General features: G+C 35.4%; 1 protein-coding gene across 3 annotated transcripts in view; it reads right to left on the bottom strand.

Moving 5' to 3' along the window:
• The window catches only part of LOC105263984 (janus kinase and microtubule-interacting protein 3), a 34712-nt gene that overhangs the window by 2684 nt on the left and 15285 nt on the right, over positions 1-16743 (bottom strand). For all 3 annotated transcript variants that reach the window (XM_011300527.1, XM_011300529.1, XM_011300528.1), the window contains 2 exons: positions 3260-3346; positions 10-1791 (listed from right to left, as the gene is read on the bottom strand). In XM_011300527.1, coding sequence (XP_011298829.1) covers positions 10-1791; positions 3260-3346 — 1869 coding nt within the window. The remainder of the gene's footprint in view (positions 1-9; positions 1792-3259; positions 3347-16743) is intronic.

Below are 16743 nucleotides of genomic sequence, written 5' to 3'. Positions count from 1 at the left end.
ATGACTTACGGTGTGCATGTCCCTATTCCAATCAGTCTCTTCAGCCTGCGTAGATCGATCAACTCCAGCTTTAACAAAGGGTTCATCAGTCTCCATGAATTCATCCGTTTGAACGCCTTCATCCATGGCTTCTTTCCGCTTCATGTCGACTTCATCGAAATCCGTGGAGTGTCCCTCGCACACATGATTCCGAATCATCTCTTCGAGACTGTAGATTCTATCCAGCATCTGCTGATTGACATGAACCTTATTCTCAAGTTCCTGCTGACATGCGGTCAGGTTTGAAGCGTGGGACAGTTCAAGTTGGGTCCACGTGGCATCGACTTTCTGAAGAGTCTTGACGAAAGCGAACTCTCTCCTCTCCAAATCAATGATTCTCTGTCGAAAAGAATCTTCGGCGATGACAAATCGGTGGATTTGTTCATTGTAATTGCTTCTCATGATATTGCATTCGTCGCACATTGCTTCTGGTTCGGTGCGGTCATTCCATGGAGTTCCGTCAACTCTCGCCATTGCGAAGCTCCTGGAATGATCAATCTCCTTCAAAACGTCATGAAAGATCCTTCCACAAGGTGAGGATGCTGAAAGATCACTGATTGTAATCTTCTCATCCGTGGTTTTCTCAAAATTTGAAATCCTATCCGTCATGGTCCCAATGTCAATAACATCCCGCCCTGCCTCCTGAAGATTTCTCAATTCATTCTCCAGCCAGTAGATCCTCTCCGTGAGCTTGTAGTTCTCGTCAAGAACATCTTCCTCTCTCTGTTTCGCTAGCAATTGATCATTCGATCTCGTAATCTCAGCGGCTTCGTAAATGGCCAATCGTTCCTCCAGATCTTGAATTCGTTCCTTGTAAGAGGTCAAACGATCTTCAGTCTCTAAACTCTCCAAAGGTACCTTGACTGCCCTCTCCTGGATCCTTTCACGGAGTTCCTGAAGTCTCTGGACTTCCTGCAAAAGATCACCGGAGGGGGTTTCAGTCTGCGTACCACAAGTAGCCCATTCCACCTGATCATCATCATCCTCAAATATTCCGCTTTCCTGAAGGGACAGCGGTGGCTTTTGAACTGGTACCGGTGACAATGATTGGGTGTACGTGTTGTATGGTATGACGGTTGCAATTGCACGATGTTGCTTGGTATTTGGCTCCTTGAAGAGCTGATTGGGTTCGGGTGACACAATGCCACTGTCAGCTGTGTCAGGGGACTCCCTCGGACCACCAGTCTCCTCAAGTTCCAGCACACGAAATTCGAGTAATTCATTTTGCTCCCGCAGTTCTGATATCTCCGCCTGCAAACATGACTCTCGCTCTTCAGTTTCCTTCAGCTTATCGCTGAGTACTCGTCGGCTATTCTGACTTCCTCGAGTCTCCTGCAGCAACGCCTGCTCCAAATCGCGGACTTGACTCTTAGCGTGGGACAATTCCTGCTGTGCCTCGATGTATTTTGTCTGGAGTTCCTCGAACTCCAGGAGAAGTCCTTCGTAAGTCTCACGGGAAACTCCGTTAGACTGCCAGTGACCGCAGGGTTGAGGCGATAAAGAAGAGGGCGCGCTTGAGAGGGCGCTGTCACCCTCTTCCTGTTCCTCTTCATCATCGACCTCTGCCACTGGCTCGAGCTCCAGCCATTGCTTGTAGAATTCTTCTTTGCGCTTTTTGTTGGAGAGTTGGTCTAGTTTACGCTCACGTTCCTTCAGGGCTTGCCGGAGAAATTCAATTATCTCTTGTTGCTCTATCGCCACCTCTCGGAGACGCTCCATTTCACCCACGTCGTAGTCATCTTTACATGGGTCCTGAAACATCAAGGTCAAATTTTTGAGAGGGAAATCGGAGTGAGGGTCACTGATAAACAAATCAATATTAATTGACACATTTCCGCAAATATCATTTTTCCAATACAACTTTCATGGCGTTCTCACAGAAATTCATTAGAATCTTTTAATAGACGAAATTGAGAAGACTCTAATGAATTTCGTTGAAGTGATGACTCAACTTTCATATGAGTTACGCAATAAAGAGTTCGGGTTTCATGATTTTCCAGAGAGAAAATATGTTATCCTGAGGAAGAAAATTTTATAAGCAGATTTTATCATCCGTCAGAGCTAGAAGATTTTATGGAATTACCACTTTCAGTTTCCGGGGCCATTAGCATAACTTCCATTTTGGAAAGTTCCACCCACGTGTCATAGTTATTAACCATTTGTTTCTAGTCATAAGTAGCCATTAAAAATCTTCCCAAAAAGAAATGACTCCATAAAAAAAGTAATCAGTCGTCATTGCGGTGGCAGTATCAATTTCTCTTCCGATTAGGGAAGCAAAAGTCCTACATTATGTCACAAGGACGATAAAAGTATTTTTTGTGGGATGACATTATATAATCTGCGTCGAGGGCGATGATCATAATCATGTGGGTCAGTAAATACTTTTATTATCATCTCATATATAATATTTTATGTCCTAAACACTGATACCCATGGAGTGAGGTTAGAATCCGCGGTTTATGGGTCCTAGGGACATAACAGAGTTTTTATGTCGACATTAAACGAGTGAAATCCTTCCCCTGTTACATCTTTATTACTGGGAAGGCAAAGCTGCACCATGGGAATACAGAAGGTATCATCGCCGGATATGAGAATATAAGAAATGCGATACAAGTGCTCTAAAAATTTTCAAGGACCTCCATTTTGATAACGGATTGATCTATAATGTGCCACTGAAACATTTACATACATAGTTTAATTTTTTTGTCAATCCTTTTTGCTTATTATCCTTATTACGAAAGTAAAAACACAAAAATGAAGTTCGCCCGAGTCGAAATATCTCGAAACGCGTAGGACTAGTTCCTCATTGGCCCACTCGAACCGCCAAATTCAAATTCGGCGCACGGAGTGCGCAGTAGGTTTCGTTTTATTATTATTTATATTGAAGGATTATAAAGACATGTCCATCGAACAATTGGAAGTCATAAGGAAAAATTCTCATTAAAATTATTCAAACAGAATGCAATAAGTGTATTTTTATGATAAATAAAAAAAAAATAAATTGAATGAAATTAAATTATTAGTTAAATTTCTAAATATACGAGATAATTCAAATTCACTAGTTGAATTTAACCCAATGCTTCGGAACTTCCACAAGTGCCAAAAAAAAATTGATCATCAAATTCATCAAAAATTCTTCTGGAAGGATCAGCATTAAAATCTAAAAATCGAGTTTCAATTGGGAAGCTGAAATAAATAGAAAGGTAAATAGTTCACTTACAGTATTTCGATGTCGATTTATTTTATCTTCAATCGGCGGCCCCAACCGAATCTGGTGACCCCTTTCGCTCTCCCGCAGTTTTCTCATCTGCAATACAAACAATAATCCACTAATTAGTCCAGAGTTTGCGTAATTAGCAACAGGAATCAACAGCCAGTACCACGGAAGTGATATTTAGGTTTTATTAAGATTAAAAGAGAAATAACGAACGAGTTGGAAATGTTTTTTTTTAACCAGTAAAATGTCACGAGTTCGATGCACACCTTTCTAAAAGTGTCAAAGGCGACAGCGAAAGTGATAGTTTGATACTCAATATGTCCCGAGAATAATCCGTATATTTACCGGATGATCTGGGCAAACAGGTGATTAGTGAAAGTGAAGTTACTAATTTCCTGGTGCTCTCTGTAATTAATACAGTTATCGGCAATTGAAGTGGATTATCGATCGGGTTGGACGATCGGAAATTTTCATCTGATAATTGAGCGTAAATATATGAAAGTGCGAGATGTGATTATCATAAGGAGTTAGAGACCAGACGGTAATGGAACTTCCGTGAAATTTGTCGATGGAGTTTTCGCGAATTTCTAACGAGTCATGAACAAACCGATACTTCATCGCGTGACTAGAGCACGAACACGAGAAAAATCCGCCTCAATGCTTCACTTGACCAGTGAAAAGCACGACAAATACATTTTTTTCTTTCTCTTCCACTTGTGCTTTCACAAGATAGAAACTGCCCCAATTATTCTCCCGCGAATCCCTCTCACATTTTTCTCTTCTCCCCGGATTTTTTGAAAATTGCATAACTTTTTCTTTTGTGCAATGAAAAAACTAGAACACTTGCTCAACTCACGTAAGATACTTGATAAATAAATCATCACTTGAACTTTCTATCACTCGTAATCGAAACAGGAAAAATGTACATTTGAAATTTTTTCGAGCATAACGCGGGTAATTAGCGACGAATGTGAATTAGAAGGAATTTGTTTAAAAAAATAAAGTATGAGACGAAGAAAATTATAATGGATTGATTTAATATATTTTATGTGGAATTTATTGGAAAATGGCGCGACAATTACGAAATTTTTGATAGTAATTGGCAAAAAATAGCAGAATGGCCTAATGAACACGATGGAATGTCCACTTCTATTTTCTTACACGTGAAAGGATTACTATTTTCTCACATCGTTTGAAGCATTCGAAGGACGACATGAGCATTTGAAGAAGTATTACAAATGACTAAGCATGTGGTAGCTCGGATAAAATTATTTACATCCAACAAACAATGATGAGAAAACAAAAAGAATTTATGTAATATAAAAAATACTAATTGAAAAATTTTACTATTTCATTCGGAATAATAATTCAAGGTCACAAGGGATACAAAATGAATTCATTAAAAATATTATTGAACGCATTCAATTAAAAATTTGTTAAATAATAATGAACAGTTCAGAAAAAAATGAAGAATTTATTAAAATAAACTGGGACGTATGAAAATAATAATAAAATAATAAAATAATAATAATAAGGATAATAAGAAAATTTATGGGTGACAGAGATAACAAATATATAACAATATTAATATTTCAACTAAAAATGTAATGTAAATTTAAATGTAAATGTAAATGTTAATGAAAATATAAGGTTTTAATGAAAAAAAATTACTATATAGTTTTATTATGAAGGATATATCACCGTCCATAAAAAATTACGTGAAATCATGTGGCGATGATGATTTGAATATCATCACTTCAATTTGTATGAAAAGTATAATGAGAAGTAATGATTAATTCTCGTTTATGAATCGGTAATCAGAGAACAGTTATGAGAAAAGTGCTTTCACGAGATCTTATGACATGCACTTGTCGTGTTGCAACGATTCTTCGGAAAATGGAGATTTATTCTGACGTGCCCTATTAGATAAACTCATTTGTGAGTCAAATTATTTATTAAAATGAATTTTATCCACCCCATAGGTATCTGGATTCCCGTAATTATTCGATTGTATTATTTATTTTTAATGAATGCCAACAGTTGTGAGACTGTTGGATCATTATGTCAAGATCTTTCTCAAGATAATGTATTAACACTTTTATGTATAATTATTTATAGATATATGATTTTCATGTTTATTAATCGTTCATTTTTATTGAACATTTTTAGTTTTAAACTCGAAGTTCTCGGAATTTTTATTATAACGTTTTAATTGAGATTCAGTGGAATTATTCTCTATAAATAAATACAGGAATTATAAAATAAAAATTAAAAGATATTGATGTGTTATAATTTTATTTTATTTTTCATTTCTAGAATTAATTTTATATTCAAATCAAATGGGGTGGGAGGGTGGGCGTGGCAACACGTGAAAAATCCAAAAAATCATTAAAATTTGGTAATCAAATTGCTTTTTTAATGAGGAAAAAGTGGAAAGAATGATTTAATTTATCATTTACGTTCTTCTCCATTAAAGTTGAACGAATTTATCAGTCCCCGCCTTTTCAGTTCGCCTCTCCTTTTAGTGTCTCCATCATTTATTTTCATTTTTCCTAGTCGCCCTGTTACATTCGGTATTCAGCCTTTCTCTCGTGACGTGGGAGAAAACTCATTTTTCTCTTCATCCAGTTGCACATATCTCTCGACTCGAAACCTGTGTCGATTATTTATCGGTAAGAACTCCCGGAGAGAATTTGGTCACCTTTTACCGAACAATGACACAAATTTTTCCACTAATTTCCACTTTAAAGAATAATTTCGTGAGTCGATGAACAGCGATCATTCGCTTTTCCGGAGAGAAAAAAAATTGAGATTGTGCGAATGTTGGGAAAGTAGTCTCACGGTTTTTCAAAGCATTAATACAGCCATTTGTCATCATTAACACGAGCCAAAACCATTAAACAGCTTCTTTGTAAGGAAGCTGGTCTTAAAGATCACCGAGAGCTCTTATTTAGCTTGAGGCTCCTGAGAAATAAATCACATCTTGTTTCCCATCGACATTATCAATTTGAAAAAAACCGAAAAGTCCACATTCCCGCACTCTCTTTTCATCGCAAAGCATGTAAAACTCAATAACGAAATTTTATTTCTACAGGATAAAAAAAAAGGATTCATCGCTGTCCCAGAAATGAATTTCTCGTCAATCAATTCCTGGATCAATTCCCCAGATCTGAACACTCCAATTATTTTCGAATTATTACGCTTTCTCCAACCATTTCCATTAAAATCGACGAGCAATCTTTCGGTTTCCACGAATTTTAATAAATAAATTTAATTTTTTTATTTCATTTTCGTCTGCATTAAAAGAAAAACACAAATGTTGAAGTTTTCCGATAAACAATTTATACTGTTATTTAAATGTTGAGTTGTTGTTAATTATTATTATTATTATTATTACCCAATAGCAATCTGATAGAATTTCTGATCTTCAATTATTATTCTCTGTCAATTTTTAATGTTTTTTTATTCTAAAACGCAGAGATATGAATTGAATTTATCTATAATTTATTTATATTCACAACATAAAAGCAATAAACGATTGCCATAACTACTATAATCACGACTGTCAAAATTAATAATTAATAATTAATAAAATAAATAAAATTTTTGATTTTTATAATTTTTTGTAACGGTTTTATGGTATAATACCGTATAATATATAATATTTATTTTCTCGGCTGTCTGCAATTGATAATTAATGCAAAAAGGATAAAGAACTTTTAGAATATCACGATAAAATGACATGGCCGATTACAATCAAGGACTGTTGATCCGTGTAGTTGATGCTGAGTTGATTGAAGCGGATGAAGATCGATTGAGGAGAAAGAGGATAGCTCAGGTGAGGGGAGCTCTGAACCGTTACTTTGGCCCCCTGACACAGAGTTGACTCGTCTCTTTAAAGTTTAAACCACGAGAGAACTGGCTTTCTTCTCTGAATCAAACCTGTGCGTCGGGTCAGGTGCACCACCAGTTATGACCCGCGTTAAAATGCTAATAAAACCGTTCATTCACACCTCATATTCATTGACGAAAAAAATAAAATAAAATAAGAGAAAGAGAGAAATAAAAAAAGCCGCGTATTGGTTTTGCCCGAATGATCGATCCGATGATTCAACAGATTTTTGATCCCTCGACGTCATCTGACGTTTGGATTTTTGTCCCCAATGGTGATCCCATGACCGTCAGAATTCCCTTGACCCTCGGCCACTCGGAAAATTCTCAAACTTTCACCTTGATTTTTATTCCAACAAAATGACGCTTGACGTTTTTTTTTTTTTTCAAAGTTTTTTCATCACATTTGATGACTCGAGATTTCTCTCGTCAACCGGAAATCACATCCTCGATTTCTCTCCACCTTCGACAGATCTTTGCATAAGTTGTCATGCGTTAAATGTCTTCATTGTTTGCGAAAAATTGAGACTCTCTTCGTGTGTCTAGGTTCCTTTGAGTCCGAGTGAAGAGAAAAAAAGTCCGCCAGCTATTTAGTGAGAACGTCTTGGGGAAAAAAAAAGTGAGGGAACGGCTATCAAGTGAGCAGGAAGTTGTAACAAGAAACCATGTGAAAAATGCAATGTGTAGGCAGCACCAGAATTACAAAGCCCTCTCATGATATTTTTATAAATTATATAAATTAAACTTGAAGTGGAATGTCCTCTGACTTCCTGAAACTGGTAATAATTTCACTTGATTTTCCTTTTCTCTCTCGGTTTTTCCTCCGGATTCTAACGACTCTACACCGATTTTTTATGCAATGAATAACAACGGGATTTAACAACGACTATTTACGATATTACAATCGTTAACACACTTTCTCATACGATCCAATGAATTGCCCTTCGACAGAAGTTCTCCGTGGAATTTATCATCGCAGGAGAATTGATTTTTCAAGAGATATATCTGGAAATATTTCAACCAGAAATGAAAACTCAAATGAATCGTAATTTCACTTTTGGAAATTTACACTTGAATTTTCAAGTAAAAACTATTGAAATTTTCAACAATAATAACATGACATTAAATTTCGGTAAAATTCTTCATTTTCAATTAATTTCAGTTAATTCAATTAATTAATCAATCCTAACAATTCTCAATTTTCAGATTGAATCTTCAATTGTTATCAAATCAATTATTATTTAACACGAATTCTCAAGATAAATGATAAATTGAATTTCCATTTTAATTGAAATTGAATTCCAACTCGTGTAATAGTAAATTACGATGTGAAGAAAATTTCAAGAAATTTTAAAAAGTGAAGAATAAAAAAATAATTGAAGTATTTGTAATTGATACAGGTTTATCTAGTATTCATTCCACGTACGGATTAATAATATCAGCAAGTGCTCAGTCACCGTGAAATAATTCAGTGCTTTCTACTGGCGCTAGGAAGCCAAAGAATTTTGTCCTGGCATTGTTATCTTATTAAGGATTGGCAGGTATTCGTGATTGAGGTCTCGATTTCCTTGTCTCCGATGCAAAACCATCGGCAGACTCTGCGGCACGTGCGTGTGCAATATTAAATAATTAATTCAGTGATCACCTCGATTTATAATTTTTAGTTAATAACTCTTGCCTTTATTTTTTATATTTCCAGTTCAAACCTTAGAACCAATACTTTTATTACAATTTTTTATCTCTCGGGGAAGTATTTTTCTTCATAAAAAGAAATAATCCAATAATTTGTGTAATTTTTTGTAATTTAATTTCAATGGTCTAACCTCTCACTGAGTTTATCGATCATTAAAATGAGAAATTGTAATTTTTGAAATAAAAAAACAGAGATTCCTCTCAATTTTATAATTCAATAACAATTATTAACAAAAGCATAATTTACGTATTTTTTTTTGTGAATTAAATTCTGAAATGTTTTAATAATTTCCGGCTGTTGCATGCGAAAAAAAAAATGATGGCTCATAAATTTCTCAATTTTCCGACAAGTTATTGTTTCGATTCTCTGATTTCTCCCCCGAAAGCACCTGATGCATTCACATCTCCGCAACAGTTCACGATTCTTTCACGAAATCGTGACTCTCTACACGAAGGTCTTTCTCTTTTTGTTCTAACTACTTCTGCTGTTCCACTTTTGCATTTTATCCCACAACCGTACGGTCCAGTACAATAAACTCGTGTTGTTTAATTCTCATTTACAAGTGGGAAAGTTAAATTTCATACTGAATGATCGACGTTGAATTAATCAGAAAATCATTTCGTAAAATAATTTCTCAATGAATATTCCGAGATGATGGACTTATGACACTCACGAGTTCTAGTTTATTCTCGCTCATATCTTGTTGGTAATTCATTTTTTTTATTCTCAGGTACTTATTTACTCTCAGCTCTTCCATTCGATTCACCCATTTACCCCCATCACGTCACGTTCGTTCTACAAAATTCGCATTGAAACTCGTGTAATGCCTGGACATGCAATCAGTCATTCACCTAAACGGTTTATAATTGCATCTTCGGTTGAAGAAATAATGAGGATTGAAAAGAAAAGAGATACTCACCTTGAAGTCATAATGAAATGACTCAAACCATTCAGAGAAAATGTTGAGTTACTTCAATTACTATTTAATTATATAAAATATTTTGCGAATGTACAACATTGATATATCTACAGATATATTCACGGATACATATGTATCTATGTAGATACATTCTCGACTCGAGAATATACAAATTCATAATTATCTATTAATTAATAGGCAATAGCCTATTAATTCTGGAATGGAATTCTGAAATAAAAATTGTAAGAAGTAAAATTGTAAAGGGGTTCGAGGGTATATTTCAAATCATTCCACCTCAGTAAAATATCCTCTTCTATAATTTATACTGGTAAAAGTAACGTAGAGTTGGTTAACAATATATAAAGTCAAGATAAACGCAAACAGAAATATATATCTCAGTTAATATTGTTTAAACTTTAAACAATATAATCTGGATGTGCTCTCGCCCGAGTGGCTAGACGAACTGCCGTCATCTCCACTTCCTAGTGGAGAAAAACTCCAACGCATCATTCGTCATTCGGTATTTGTTTATTGTAAACAATATCAGGCAAACATCGCCTAGGTCCAAAATTGTTTCTCGGAAGGTTTATACTAAGGCGCTGGTGGTCTCCACACAGTTCGATCTTCGTCCCTAGTCCAATGAGTGTCCTATAACGCTTCGAGAATTTTTCCCCACAAAATAGATCCGAATTGATTTAATTATTATATCATCCCATGTGGAGTCCTGCCTTTAGAGAACCGATGAATGAATCGAATGAAAAAAAAAACGAAAGACGAGAACAGCGAGAACAAGTTATTTTTCCTAGTGTCTAGACATGTTTCCTCTGATTCACGAGGTACCTACATGAAGTCAAACAACCGCTAATTTCGCTCTTTCCGTATAATTTTTTTTACCTCGTAGAGGGTTTTACCCTGGTGCCACCACCCGTGTAGGATTTCCCCATTCCTTATCTTCCCACGGACTCAACCTCTATTTTCTCCACCTCTTAATAGTCATCCAAGAATTACACCGCGGACACGAGTAATGATTCACGTAATCCGAGTACTTTCGTCACTAGATTCAATTTACTTTCCTGTGGGATACAGCCGATATGAAGAAAAGGGGAATTGAATAAGTGAAGTTGGGTTGGAATATCCCAGGGTTTGGAAACGGTTCTCGGTCACGCGCTCTCGCCCCGTTATCGTTGGTGCGCATTATAAAAATCAGCCGCACATGTGTATATGCTGCTGGAAAAAAAAAAAAAAGGGAACGAGGGACGAGGGAACGAGTTGGACCGAAGGAGAAATCCGAGACACCCGGATCGGAATTCGCGAGTACACGGTGCAACGCGCAGGACGTGGAGCAGTGAAACGGGACACTAGGGGGATAAGGAAAAATGAGGAAAAGAAAAACATTCACCGGCTACTCACATCGACACTCCACCATTAAGGGTTTCACGTAACATTTTTATTTTTTTTCACTACCATGATGACGTCAGTTCACCAGAACCATGTGTTTAGTGCAGTTCAGGTGCTCTATACTGAATTTTTCGAAGGGATCATTCATTTTCACAAGAAATCATTCTAGGATTCTTTCTTTGGTGACGAATATTCTCATGGCCTTCGTGGCTTCTTTAGTCTCTTGGAGATCTTGATAGAGTTCAGACGGTATTCTCCCTCATGCGATTTTAATAAAGAAATAGTGGTTAGAATTTATTAACTGGGTTTTAATTAATTTAACTATCCCATTTCCAATAAATTTGATTAACATCAAATTAGTATTTATTAAACCGGAGTACAATCCCTGATAATTAGAAATGTGGGTCATTCCATAAGACCGAAACTATTTAAAATCCGAACACTCCCTGCTCATGGATTTTCCCTATCACCCAACAAAAAAAATAAAAACCAAATCAAACGACCCAACAACTCCAAACTCCTTCAACAATTAATGAAGCATACAGTAATCTAACATTGAGACGTCCATTGCATTTCAACAAAATTGTATTTTAAAAAAATAGAATTAAAAATTTTTTTAAAATAGAATAGAATAGAATCCAACAAAAAAAAGAAGATTTAACAAAACACATCATTGCTTCAAGTTATTCCATTTACGGAAGTCGAATGGAAATTCTCTATTCAAAAGATGCATCAGTAATAGTCTCACCTGAAACAGAATTGGTCAAAGTCACGGTATATCCCCGAGAAAATGAATGCAGACGCATTGATAAATCTCAACAGTTATTTCGATGTAGTTTCACTCGGTTATGGCGTGAAAACACGATCGTTTCAAGTGCCTACTACCCCACATATGCCAGTCATTCCTTAGAACGCAGATTGCGGCATTAAATTGTGAAAAGTTTTCCCCTTTTCCCCTCCCGATGTTAAATGTATATATAAATATAAACACCGCAGGGAACTATCATCGGGCTTGTACGATGTGTGTAGGTAATGGCTGTTCATGGCTTTGATTTCATACACCTTGGATTCTCTCATTTTATCTCAATAAACGGCGGACGTTGCGCCTCAGATGAATGGGACACCGCAGTAGCGATAGCATCTAAATTACTAGGTTAATTATATTATTTTGACAATACGCTGTGAAGAATTCACCAGATACTAATCACTGCACGCGGTAATGACTGATGTTTCCCGTTTTTTTTTTTGCATTTTTTTACTCTAGACCCGATGCGTAATCGGAAGATCCCGGGTTCAAGTCCTGGTCTGGACTGTCCATTTTTTTTTGTAATTTTTTTTGTAAAAATTATGAGAGAATTATCCTGTTCCCCTTCCTAATCCGAAAATCCTATCCAACGACTCATTTGAGGTCAAAAAATGTGAGACGCTATAAAAACTCCTCTTCTAGAATTGACTAGATTTATTCATTAAAGATTAATTAATTAATTTTTGAATGAAGAGATTCGACAATTGGAGAAATGTTAATTGCAAAATTTAAAATTCAAAAAAATGTCATGTTTTAAAAAATGGCGAAAATTTGGGAATCATTACAGGAACTACTGGAGGCTGTAAAATATTCGATAAATTGTACCCAGAGGCGAGGGGAGCGGGAAATTTTTGAAAATTCAAAAAATTTCAAGAGCAAGTCCCTAAATTATGACTCGTCCCAAAAGTGACGGTCACATCCCAAAATCATCAAAGACCGATCATAGATAATTGAACTAGGATTCGAAAGGAGACACGTAACAGTAAATAAGTGTATGTATCTTGTATAGCTGTGTAAGACTTCAGGTTTAAGCTTGAATGAAGAAAAATAAAAAGTCTTCACCTGATTATTCCCTGGATATATTACCCTGTGACCTACTGCCAACCAGTGCCTGAGGCAATGACCACTGCATCATCGCAAAAATCACCAGACAATCATTTCTTTTCCATGCGTATATTCTTTATTTTATCTCTTTCTAACGAATATTCCGACTTTATTCTCGCAATGTGACATTCAGTGGGCAATAAATCTCTCTCACCCTAACGTTTCATTCTCTTCCGCTTTTACTTTGTCGAATGCCGACAATCCGTTATTCACCAGTGACGAAGAGGATTATATTCACCTGTGTTATTCATTTTTTTTTAATCCGGAGAAAATTATCCTGGATAAATAGAATGAAAAGATTTGAACGGATGAATGAAATAAAACTCTTACGTTTGGAATTTCTATTTGTAAGTACAGTACGACATAAAAACTCAGATTGAGACGTCAATTGCATTTGTATTAGTTTATTTATGTCATTAAGTGGAATTGAAATGGTGGAGAAAAATTGGAATTGTATGGGTAGTCTAAGAGTTGTCGAAACTTTTGATTTATTTTCGGGGGAATTAACTGTTTTTCCAGATTAGTAGTTGAACTGTCGCTTGTTAAATGTTTAATAGTGCAGAGTTCACGTTTAAGTTTAATTATATGATCATAATTCATGGGGAGTTAATTAACACAGAATCATGCGTGCGAAATTTATCTTCACACGCGTCATTTAATATGAATGAGAAACTGAAAAATTGAGAGTTATAGACCTCTCAGGGTATCACTGAGGTTTGATAAATATTGATAGATAAAAATTGTTAAACCCATATGCGAGTAAAGCTGCAGTATTCAACTTTCCAAAGGTGTTGGCCTGATTAAACTATCTAGAAAAGTTTGGAAATATTGCATTTCCAGCTGGATAATTTCATTCTTGAAATGCAAGAAATTAAATTGTTGAATTTCTCTACTTCACAACTGAGTTATGATCACGGGCTTCTCTGTTATGGGTTGAAGGAGAATAAGAATTAAAACTCGAATTACACGAGAACAAAATGAAATCGTTGTTAATCCCCAAAAAAAAATCGGATTTCCAAAGTGAAATTCTCGAAAGTGTAGACTTGACTGGAATATTTGAATTTTATTCGACAATAATTGCCTCGGCCGATAGAATAAAGAATTTTATTTCACTCTGGAAATACTAATAGAAAATATTCATTAAAAAATTTATACAAATATTTCGAAGGGAATGATATTCGAGATGTCGAATCGAATTTGGTCATTAATTAACCTAACCACGGGTCAACATTGAACCAACATTGCGTCAACATTGCACCAATACTGAGTCAACCTTGCCCCAACATTGCGCCAACATTGATCTCGCGTATTTTCGAAAAACGAAAAATTCCACACTTAAAATCGAATGATTAGATAATGCTTCCATTCGGAAGCAAAAAGGCGTAAAATTCCAGCTAAAATTTTTTTTTTGTTTTCAAATATCCCAAAAGCGACTTATTTTATCATGTAATTGCCTCATCCTCTTTTAATATTATAGTCTCTACGGTTTACGGCACATATTTCTATCCCCTTTACTCATTTACATCTTCTGGAGCGTTACAGATAGGATAAAACAAACTACCAGAGCCCAACCGAGCCGACAGGACACGCATCACTGCACACCAATGCACCCAGTGGCCTTAAAACTAATGGCTTTTTTTTTATTCCAATAGGTTCATGGTATTGTAACAACCCCGCATTAACATGAGTGGTCATCATGTATTAAAAATAAACGATGAGTGATTAAGCCCTTGGACAGCGCTTCCTGCACCAATCGAATGATTTTGCATTCGCGTTTGTATTTTTTCAACATGTCACGTAAATTCACCTCTCACGTGCTAATTCCTTCTTGTAATTCCTCATCACGCCTGATTGATAACGATATCATTAAATAAACGGCTTATCTAATGAATAACAGCTTTATTAAAAGGATTGGAGTGAAATCAATAAATAAATAAAAACATTTATAAATGACAGACTGATTAAGAGGAAGAAGCGGCACGAATATACACCAAGATGTTAATTAACAATTATATTAATTAATTAAATATAACAATTGAAGAGTGGAAAAATTGTTGTATAAATTGTTATTGTGTTTTTTTTTGCAGAGGCCCTTATTAAGTCGTAAAAAATGATTGCGAACCTTCAAGTGAGAATTGAATATTTTATATTTTCAAATGTCATTGAACCTTTCCGTAAAATTCCGTCCCTCCAATTGAAACGTACAATGGGCGCGCAATTAGTAATCACATCACCGATTATCGGTCCTTTTAATATAGCAACCGCGCTGATGTGTGACTCATAACAAAAGAAAAAAAAAAAGAGAAAACGATTTCTACGCGGAGACGGCGCACCTCCCGCATTGCCAGAGGACAAGAACAAGAAAATAATAAAAGGAAGCGAGAGACATCAATTCATTTGCGATTACTCATCGACGGTATTATATAGAAACACCGATGCCACCAAGTTTTTTAATTTTTCATTAGTGTGGGAAGCTGTGTGTTTGATTATTTATAAAGAGGAGACCTCAACGGAAAAAAATTATAAGACTTATATCAGACGTGTGGGTAAATTACAGTACACATATCTCATCCGAAAATCCCATTAGTCTGTCTTAAATATATGTAATTGTATATCTGAAAATCTGGAAATATAATAAAATAACGAAAATATATTCCATGAAATATTGCAAATATATCTGAAAAACTAATTTTATATATGAAAGATATATTTTGTAATCCAAAAACAAAATTAATAATTCACATATATTTCGAGTGCATATATTTTTTGTAATATATAATTTTTTCAGTGGAGATTGAAAGAAAAAATTGATTTTACTGTTAATATCGGCGAATGTTTTTTTTTTATCGGTTTTGAGGAAATATTAATGAAAATGAGATTCATCTACTCGTCATTTTTCGACTCTTGATTTTGAGTCGTCGATATATGATGAAGCGAAAATAATTATCGGAACTTCACGAAATTGTTACTAGATGAATGTTTTTATTTCACCAATGCTTGCGATATTTCTTTATGTATTTATGTATGTACGGATGTATTTATTTAACCTTTTTACTGATATTTTGACAGTCGTTTCTTTTCTATTTACATCTCTCCCCTGTCTGGACGTACTTTCTTAAAGTATCCTTAACCCACAATTGCGACAAAAATTTCACTTCATTTTGCATCATCGTGGTATTGATGAACAATTAGTTGTTGTTCGCAAAAATTGATAAATTATAAATACTGTCTCGCACTGGATGCTCAATGCAAAAACCAATTTGTGGTAAAGAAAAATTTCTTTTGATTGAAAAAATGGGAAACGTAAAAGAATATTGTTAATGTGCATTCGGTAGCAAAAATGCAAGAACAAATGATTAGGCAATGAGTAATAGCGGGCAAGGAGGATAATTAAATGTGTAACTGGGTCGATTTGTTGTGATGCTGAAATATTTTCCCACGGGGCTGGGACTGACCGTGGACGGTGTGCATTTTAATATATCGTGAGTGCAGTGAGATAGGTTTGAGAATAAATCGAACACTGTAAGAATTTCTTTTATGAAGGCGCACAGCTTCAAAGTCACGTGCAATCACGCCCTGGCTGGCACACACAACACCATCATTCTTGTTCTCATTACGTTTGACCTCTCTCAATTATATCGATCATTCGAAACTTTCGTCAATATCTGTGAAATTTC

This window comes from Fopius arisanus, unplaced genomic scaffold, assembly GCF_000806365.1.
Source record: "Fopius arisanus strain USDA-PBARC FA_bdor unplaced genomic scaffold, ASM80636v1 scaffold00018, whole genome shotgun sequence".
Lineage (NCBI taxonomy): Eukaryota > Metazoa > Arthropoda > Insecta > Hymenoptera > Braconidae > Fopius > Fopius arisanus.
Note: the sequence above shows the minus strand (reverse complement) of the source record. Positions and strands in the feature narration are given on the sequence as shown.